Source organism: Gymnogyps californianus, chromosome 2 (assembly GCF_018139145.2).
Source record: "Gymnogyps californianus isolate 813 chromosome 2, ASM1813914v2, whole genome shotgun sequence".
Taxonomy (NCBI): domain Eukaryota; kingdom Metazoa; phylum Chordata; class Aves; order Accipitriformes; family Cathartidae; genus Gymnogyps; species Gymnogyps californianus.
In genome coordinates, this window is record NC_059472.1 from 16,346,884 (window position 1) to 16,357,093 (window position 10,210).

At 37.1% G+C, this 10,210-nt stretch overlaps 1 protein-coding gene across 2 annotated transcripts in view; it reads left to right on the plus strand.

Moving 5' to 3' along the window:
• The window catches only part of TRPS1 (transcriptional repressor GATA binding 1), a 173,058-nt gene extending 164,245 nt beyond the window's left edge, over window positions 1–8,813 (plus strand). For both annotated transcript variants that reach the window (XM_050892799.1, XM_050892800.1), the window contains exons 5-6: window positions 1,482–1,604; window positions 7,029–8,813. In XM_050892799.1, the coding sequence (XP_050748756.1) occupies window positions 1,482–1,604; window positions 7,029–8,090 (1,185 nt within the window). In that variant the 3' untranslated portion in view covers window positions 8,091–8,813. The remainder of the gene's footprint in view (window positions 1–1,481; window positions 1,605–7,028) is intronic.
• Window positions 8,814–10,210: the final 1,397 nt, after the last annotated feature.

Consider the following 10,210-nt stretch of genomic DNA (forward strand, 5'->3'; position numbering starts at 1 on the left):
AGTGAGCAGGCATCAGCAAATGCAAGATCATAATTAGTTTAGCTGACGAGGGCCTCTGATAGCACTTGCATCTGGATGGAAAAATTACCCTATAGGGAACTGGCTGCTCACCAGGTCTTTTTAGTGATACATTGTGAAACACCCGATGAATCAAATGCCCTTTCAATGCCAAGAAAGTGTTCCAGTCTTGAAGCCAAAATTATGTCTGCAGAAAGCTTTCCATTTGAAATGTATCAGAGTACAATTATAACCATTGTATTTTTTTGGCATGAACACCAGTCTTCTACAGTATGGACTGAAGTTAAATAAATTACTTAAATTTTATGAAACTCTGAAATTTTTACTTATGGTGTTAGTAATTTTTAATTTATAATAAAATTAGTTTTCACCCAGGCTGTTTTTCCCTGTACTCACCCATTCTTGTCTTAGATGCTGAAGGTTTCTTATTGATTTTTTTCCTTTGCAAAAAGGGAACAGAGTTGAAATTCAGATTTTTCTTTTCAGCAAAAGAATTCCATTTCCTGTTTATTAGTATTTGTGCCCACAAACACAGCCTGACTTTTGTTTAAATGAAAAGTTTAATGAATTCATTACTCCGTAGAAAAAATTTAACGAGCAATACTCATAAACGTGTCTACTTTTAAATCTTCCTGGATCATTATGAAAGCTGATGAATGCACAGCTCAGTCTGGTTGAAAATCAGTTTGTATTTAGTAAAGTTGTACTGTGCCTTTCTTTGCCTGACTAAAATAAAATAAATAAATCTATCCATTGATAAGACGGTGTTTTCTGGGGTTACATGTGAAGTTCAAAAGAGGTCTCATTAAGAATACTGTACTTTTATTTGTTTGGCAGAGGGTACTCCTCGTTCATAGTGGGCTGTGGGAAATAGGTGGTAGCTTATACTGATTTTAGAAGTAAGTGGGAAAGACTGGAACTGAATATTGTGTATTCAATTAATGAAGTATAATCTCTGTTAAAGGAATTAGTATGACGCAGATACAAACTGTAATTAATTGAAGTGGTGTTTCAGAATTCTTGTTACCGATCACACTTTAAAATCAAGCAAACTGAAAAGAAATAATCTGTTGTGAAATGCGGTGAACAAACCAGGAGAAGTTTACAGAATGTTCTCTGTCAGCTTCCAGAGGGGTTTTTCAGAATTTGCTGTTTAGAAACCATCATTAAATGCACAAAACCTGAAGTTCAAAAAGTTAAAGCTGTTATTCTGAAAAGGCTTTGGTGTTTCACACACCTCATCCATCACTCTAGGGTTAATTATAATGAAAATCAGTGGTGCCTATTAAGCACAATTGAACCTGACCTCATTATGGGCAGTGTGGTTTTATACTGTCATTGTTGCCAGTCTAGAGACAAAACTCCTGTGTTGATTTGTCCTAACTCCGCAGCTCATGTGACTCACCTCTGACCTGTTTTTTTTACTATGTGTTTTTTTTTTTTCTTTTTCTTCCCTGTTTCAGAGACGTAGAGGCTCGGGTGTTTTTTGTGCCAATTGCCTGACCACAAAGACCTCTCTCTGGCGAAAGAATGCAAATGGTGGATATGTATGCAATGCGTGTGGCCTCTACCAGAAGCTTCACTCGGTAGGAAGAACTTACTGGTTTGTTCAGAAAAAAAGGGGTTATACAGCTAAGCTGGGCAGCTGTGGTCTCGTCTGGTTGTGTGATTAGTACCACTCCCTGGCCTGCAGTTAATTTCCTAACAGGGTTTTGCAGTATGGTCACTTTGGGATCAGAGGTGATTCATTATGAAACAGGCTGATATGCTGTGGGTAGACGTGTTTGAGATCACCAGTGATGCATTTAATTATTTTGATACAAAATAAGGGGAAAATTATTTCTTTTCTGGGAATTCCATTTAAAGGCATACAATATGTTGTGATGAAAGCTGCCTAAATTCAAGAGCCCTCATGTTCATAATAAAAAAAAAAAAAAGATTCTTGAAGTTAGGCATCACATCTATATCAAAAATATTCCTTGCTGTGGTTTTTGTTTTCTTTCACTTCTCTTCCCCCCTTTATTCTTGACAGTAAATTTCCTGGAGATATGGGGTGGTGGGGTTTTTTTGTTCTTTTTTCTACAGTTCTTGTGGTCTGCTGGAGAATTCTGAAATAACAAGGAAGCTACTCACTTGATGGCACTCATCACTTGGTGAGGGCAAGATTCACCATCCCTCAGGATCAGGCAGGGAATAAGTAATACTCAATCACGGACTGTCTATATTGCTTTTCATCTTACTGACACTTGACTTGATCTGAAAGATGTTGAATGCTCTGGTCCAGGTCCAGGAAAGCCATGCTTAAGTGTTTCCTTGGATCAGTGCCAAAATGCTCAGAATCTTTTAGGTTAAGACCCACTAGTTAAATATTATCCCTGCTATCTTTAATAGAAACACATGAGAGAGTCAGGTGATCAAGATTTGACTCTAATTAATTAATTTTTGCAACATTCCCATGAAGTTAAAAAGTGTTACTATTTTTCAGAAATAGAAACTGAGGCAGCCTTTGGGAGTTTGCCAAGGCAACATAACAATTCAAGCTTAGAGCCCAAATCAGAAATCTATGTTGTGGCTGAAAGTGCGTATTTTTTAAAAGTTTTTTCAGAAATTCCATTTTCAGGGGAAAAAAAAAGCCACTTAGGGAACTATATTTCAAATGCATTAGGACTCCCAAGTGCCTATGCCTATTTCTCTTTAAATTTGAGGCATAAGCTTCTAAATCATTAGTCGTTTCTTTGAATTTTACCCTTGGCCTTGTATACAGGCCATATAACAATCCTGTTTACTCAAGATGCTGTCCAGCCAGCCCACTTAATAAAAAAGAAAAAAATTCCAATTTTCGAAAGCAGCAAGACCATCAGCAGTCTGAAAGGTTAGCTCTGTTTGCCATGTGCTGTCATTCTGAGGTCAATAACCGGTTTTAAGCTCCAGAACAACCCAGCCAGTCAGATAGCATCTGAGAGGGAGAAGATGGACTAATGCACGATCTCTGGCCAGCATCTTGGCTGGGTCTTGCTGAAAGTATCGTCTTCCTGGACATCTCTCAAAGTTCTAGATATAATATCTAATTTGAGGAAATTGATCAGTGGTGAGCATCCACAAAGATTTTGAGGAGGACAGTTTGACTTTTTAACGTTAATTTGACGTTTGAGTCCAGTTATTTGTAGAACTTCACTTCACAGCCTCCATTTTCCCTTTTTTTAATATACTTTTCTAAACTATAGTGTTGGTGTGATTATTAGCATAACTTATGGAATAGATAAAAGCTACAAGAATCAGTTTTGAATTCAAACATATAGCTCAGATAATTCTTAGGAACCAGCAGGAACAAACTAGTGTGCTTCCAACAAGCAAACTTTATTTTATGCATATAGAAAGCAAGAAGCTGATACTATCTTTTAGCTCCACTGTTCAAGCATGGCAATAAGCTGTCATTCAGTGGACATTTGACATTAATATCTTCAACCGAACTTTGACCAAACAAGCGCAAAGAATTTAATTAAGCCTCCACTCTGCTGTGGTACGATAGCAACTCCGTTGTAAGTTGGAGTCTGAAATAATCAAACAAATCTCTCCTTTGGGACACCTTTTGAGACAGTAGCATGCAAAGGGATGCTCTTTAGACTGACACCAGAAAGATGAAAATTTCTTTTATCTGTCTGCCTGGCTGCCTGTCTATCTCTTCATGAAAAATTACAGTAAGTATTTGTCATGTATGTTTTTGAATTAAGGAGTCTAGGATGATGCAGTTATTAGGTAAATGTCTGAAACTGTAAAAATTCAAGGGAATAGAACTGTTCCTTTCTGTGAGCCACCCTGTTAAACTAAATTATGCTGCACAGCTGAGTAAAATTCATCTATAGTAGGTTTGCACATTTCATAGCTCCCTTTTGATTGGATTGTCACTATCTAGAACTACTGTCCTCATTAACTCAGGAATGTGTATAATACACTTATCTCTAAGGTCCCTTTTTCACTTGTATTTAATAATAAGAAAAATCTACGGTCTGTCACATACTACTAGGTGGTAGTGACTGACAAATGTTAACATGGTAATGATTTCTGCTATAAGTCACATTTCCATTTCTATGATACCCTTGAATAATTTTTCAACGTGTTTTCAAAAGTGTTCAATCTATCTAGGGGTCATTTACATTAAACTTGCCAGGTTTTTCACATTTCTCTCCTCTAACGCAGACAACTGTGTTAAGAAATGTGTAATAATATTCCAACGGTCAATTATTAAAATAGTTTTAGTGAAAAAAATGCAGTTCACTGCAAACGTATGTGCAATATTCGCACCTGCTGACAGAGAAAGGTATATCCCTTGTCTCCCCAGAATCATGAATTTGACCATTATTATTGTGATGCTCTTCTTCATTTTCTAATAGCTTGGTCATGGAAAACTAGATTTTGTTCCATAGCAATTCCTTGGCCACATTATCGGACTGCTTCAGTGAGGAGTTACAGCATATTATTCTAGGATTAGACACTATGTGATCTTCTAGTGGAGAGATCACTCCAGTTTCCCATGGTATCTAGGAAGTCTAATCACCATAATTTAATGAACTATTTGTTGAATTTTGTGATTTTTTTTTAATAGTTACTCATATATTTAGGGTAAGAAGATTGCCAATTGATACAGAGATGGCAAAAAAATCTTTGTGATCATACTCAATGTATTCTGTATAACATATAATTAAGGATCTGACGTAGGGCATTTTAAAAGTAAAGTTCTAGTAATGTTTCCACTATTTTCTAAATTTAATGCCCCACTGAAAATCAAGAAGAGAGCTTAAACTTTTCTGTCTCCTCAGTTGCAACCAAATACAGAATATTTCTATCTGCACCTTACTACTATGAATAAGGAAAATGTGAGTGGCTTTACTCCACTGAATAGTCTATTTTAATCAGCTAAAGACTAGTCAGACGAGTACAGTCATTTGTATGCTGAAGAATTTTTAAGTTGGACCTACAGCCTTTAACTCCTGATGGCATGTAACTTTGAAGAGTCAGAGCTGCAAACAAGGGTGTGAGGGTCCTTAGTCACAGGTATGAAGATGTTTCTTTTAACTGCTTCCACAATCAGACTTCATACCTGTAGCATGAAGATTAAGACTAGAAGTATTTCCAAACTATTGAAAGGTTATCCGGAAGCCATATGAAAATGGTCTGTAGTGTGTAAATAAAAGTTTAATAAGAGCAGCATCAACACTATTGTAAGTTCTCACACAGTATGTCAGTATGACAGTGTTACAATTGTCATAAAAAGGTGAGGAAATTACACTGAGCTTGTAACAGAGTATATACTTATGCATATTAATTGGCTATTGATTCTGCAAACTCTAAACTTTATTTGCATAGAATTTACATAGAAGATATTCTAATTTTGTCTAACATGATTTTGCCTCAACTTTGATCTTTTTGAGAAGGCTGGTTCAGGTGTTGTTTTTCTGCTAAGTTTAATTTTTTCTTATTAAAAATCTAAATCAAAGTGTGTATTTCTTCTTATTCGGAGTTTTAATAGAAAGTAAAATCTTAACAAGTAGCTGCACTGCCTAAAATGTAGTTAACCATTAAGAATAAGCTGACCTGAGGGAAAGAAATAAGTGAAAGAGGAGAGGAAGATGGCAAATCAAGAGAGAAACTAGGTCTCTACAAATAATAGAGTGAGCGCTCTTCCAGCTCTGGATATTTTTATATTAATTCAAAGTTATTAATATATATAAATTATGTTACATTCAAGGTACAAATTGTTTTGGATATTGACTGTATGCCAAAATTTAATCTGCACTTTAAAACAATGTTAAAAAGAAAATTTCCAAATAAACATAGAAGTGGAATACTGTGTGGGGCATTTTTCTGGCCTCCAACCAAAATAGGATTATGTGTGCATTTAGATGAGACAAATGGCAACTGCCAGCACACCAAATTGGAATGACTTTCAGGTAGTTTTTGTCGTTTTAACATCTGCCCAGTAGAGCAACACATACCGATGTTAGAGTACCATCTTTCATTCACATACCATTGCCTTCCTGTTGAGGGGCCTTTCAAAGAGGCCTGGCTGCTGACCTTCCTTGTACTATTTTTTTTGCTTCATGCAAAAGTATTTTGAGTTCTCATCTAAATAGGCCACCTACCCTGAGCTGGTGCGGGGAAGTAGCAAATGGAAACAGAAGTCCTCACTTGGTTCTTGCCTCTGCCTCTTCTGCGATGCATTTTTCTTTGTAGACCCTTTTTTCCCAACTTCAGCAGACGCCTTCTCTCCCTCATGACTTAGTAGCACGTCAGTAACATTTAGAAAGAAATACAGTAGGGATGAAGGAGGGGGAGTTGGTACCAAAGTCCCAGATAGACCTTTTGGTACACAGGAAAAGTTTTCCTGGGCTTTCTTCACCATCTTTCTTAGTCACTTTCCAGCCACCATCATCCCACTCACCACCACAGTGGACCTGCAGCCCTTTTGCTAGGTGACAGCGGTGGTGGTCAGCAAGCCCTGTATTTGATTGCATTTTCTATCCGTGTCAAAGGGGGGTGGGTATCAAGGTAAGTGTTACTCAATTCCTGTCATAGTGTGATCTGTGCAAACCCCTGCCCAATACCAGCTCTGGTGACATGGTGCATAGAATAAAGCTAGTGCATAGGGCCATACATCTCCCACCTCATCCCCAGCTCTCAGCACCCACTTCCAGCACGTCTCCCCCAGAATTTTTCAGGAGTAAGGGGTAATAAATGCTTTGACAGCTTGGATACTTCATGCCTTTTTAAGTAAACAGGTATAGTATGTCTAAGGCAATTGACTTAGTTTGATAAAACAAATCAATTCATAGTTTACTTTTAGCATGAGGGGCCAGGAACCAGCATTTGGGTTGAAATTTGGTCATTCCCATAAAACTTGTAATATAGCTCTTCACAAAAGAAAAGATAAATTTGCGTGAGTGTGGTCTCACAGATTTGTTTAATGTGTCTTTCTTTTTTCCTTTTGTTCATTATGTGTGTGTTCCATGCAGACTCCCAGGCCTTTAAACATCATTAAGCAGAACAATGGTGAGCAGATCATTAGGAGACGAACAAGAAAGCGCCTTAACCCGGAGGCACTTCAGGCTGAGCAGCTAAACAAACAGCAGAGGGGTAGCAGTGAGGAACAAGTCAATGGAAGCCCCTTAGAGAGGAGGTCAGAGGATCATTTACCTGAAGGTCATCAGAGAGAAATTCAGCTTCCCAGCCTCAGTAAATATGAGGCCCCAGGTTCATTGACTAAAAGCCATTCTGCTCAGCAGCCAATATTGGTCAGCCAAACTCTGGATATTCACAAAAGGATGCAACCTTTGCACATTCAGATAAAAAGTCCTCAGGAAAGTACTGGAGACCCAGGAAACAGTTCATCGATATCAGAAGGGAAAGGAAGCTCAGAGAGAGGCAGCCCGATAGAAAAATACATGAGACCTGCGAAACACCCAAACTATTCACCACCTGGAAGCCCTATTGAAAAATACCAGTACCCACTTTTTGGACTTCCGTTTGTACACAATGACTTTCAGAGTGAAGCTGACTGGCTGAGATTCTGGAGTAAATATAAGCTGTCTGTTCCTGGGAATCCACACTACTTGAGTCATGTGCCTGGCCTACCAAATCCTTGCCAAAACTATGTGCCTTATCCCACCTTTAATCTGCCTCCTCATTTTTCAGCTGTCGGATCAGACAATGACATTCCTCTAGATTTGGCGATAAAGCATTCCAGACCTGGGCCAACTGCAAATGGTGCCTCCAAGGAAAAGAGTAAGGCACCACCAAATGTAAAAAATGAAGGTCCCTTGAATGTAGTAAAAACAGAGAAAGTTGATAGAAGTACTCAAGATGAACTTTCTACCAAGTGTGTGCACTGTGGCATTGTCTTTCTGGATGAAGTGATGTATGCTTTGCATATGAGTTGCCATGGTGACAGTGGACCTTTCCAGTGCAGCATATGCCAGCATCTTTGCACGGACAAGTATGACTTCACAACTCACATCCAGAGGGGCCTACACAGGAACAATGCACAAGCTGAAAAGAATGGAAAACCTAAAGAGTAAACCTTAGCACTTAGCACAATTAAACAGAAATAGGTTTCCTTGATGGGAATTCAATAGCTTGTAATGTCTTGTGAAGACCTATAAAGCACTTCATATAGAGAGCATGCCTTATCCAATATTAAATCCCTTGTTGTTTTCTTTTTTTTCCTTTTTCTGCTTTATTTTTTCCCTTTTTTTCTTTTTTTTTTTTTTTCCTTTTAAATGAGTGGGTTACCAAGAAAAAAAGAACAATTGGATGGTGGCCAGAAAGGGGAGAAGGTAATTACATGGGACACGGCCCACCAAAGCTAGCCAGAATGCAGTGAATCATGGCAAATAACCTTGAGAAAATTACCGGACAATTAATACCTTTGCTGTTGTGTAAGAGACATAACTGGCAAGAGTGCAAAGATGTGTATATGTATATACTGCTGCAGGGGTACAGTGAACATATGCACACTGTATATAAGAACTAGACTTGTTAAATATACAGATGTTAAAAGGTCATTTTCTTTTCTTTAATTTGGGCTAATTTCTGCCCTACAACATGCCTTAGGATCACTTTGTCCTCAAAGCTTTGGCAGCAATTTCATCTAGATGTTTCTCAGACTCAGCTGATTTTTAGCTACCATTTTATCACTACATTCTTTCTGGCACACTTTAGTCTAGGAAAACCAGTTTGTGCAAGTGAAGTCTCTAATACAGAAGCCACACTCCAGGTTTAATTTGCATAGAACAAGGTAACCTGCTGTATTTTATTTTAATATATTTTTAATATATTACATTTCTAAACCTTAAAGTCTAAGGTTACTTCTCCACAGACTTAACATTGCTATACATACCAGTCAATCCCTTCAGTAGACTTATACCAGCTTTTGCTAAGTAGCATTAAATGTCTTCATAGTACTTTTTAATACTTAAAGCTTTGTAAAAACTATCCATGAAGGGAAAGCTCCTCAGCATAACTGCTCAGGGAAATAGGGCTAAATAACTAAATATTAAATAATTGGTTAAAGGTGCTGTTAGACGAGCCTCCATGCTTGCTACAAGGGTGTACAAGAACTGACTTTAATCATTTTCATTATAGTGTCCCAACCAGTAGTTTATTATTTTGCCACAGGGATGTAGAAGATATTACAAGCTACTGGATGCACTGTCAGATTAACTTATTTCATTAAAGAAGTTGGGAGAACAAATAGAAAAAACCTTATTTTTCTAGTAAATATTAATGTATTACATTTCAAATAATGGTGCCTGACATATTGAATAATTATTTTCTACAGTGTACGTATGCAACAAAGATATTCCATCATGCATTAGAGTCAGTTCTGGCTCTGCCTCGCTGTTTACATTTGCAAATGTAGCAAACAAGGTAATGAAGCAACTATTTCTATTGCAGTAGGTATCTTTTTTTCTGTGTGTGTGCATTAAAGTTGTAAACGATAACATGAAATGAATGAAATTTGTTGATATTAATGGTATGGAAAAACAAGAAGGAAATGAAAATATTTTTATGCCTACTTAGGAAAAAAAGGGTAGCACTATTCATTCCAAGTACTTTTGTATTCTTAAGCTCTTAACTCACATTGTTATGCTTAAAATGATAAACATATATCCTCTTTTTATTGCTTTGTCTGTGTTTCAGAAGAAACATTTCAGAAATTATTTTGATAAGTGCTGTTTGACGATGCAGCACTGATGTTTTATTGCATTCTGTAGTAGCATTGCACTCCATTTTTACAATATTACGCAGTTGCTTTTTTGTTTTGTTTGGGTTTGTTTCTTTTTCGCAGTGCAGGGTCTTAGTTCCTTATGGTTGGATGGCAGGTGTAGCTCAACTGGTTCATGAATGTTGCAGTGAATGAAGTTTAAAATGTCTTTCTGATATTATGTTGTCTTTTATTTCTCCATTCATGCATTTTATTTTTTAAAATGTTCTATAAAAATATCTCTGGACTAAGTCCTCACTTGAGATTATATGTAAAGGGTCCTATTCTGATCTCACTTACATGCCGCCTTTCTCAGATTTTCATGTAATTGAAACTAAAGCATCATAAAAAAAAAAGTTCTTATATTTAACTTACCTGAATCTCACCACTCTCCCTTCTAGAATTTGGTGCACTTATAAGATACTTAACCAG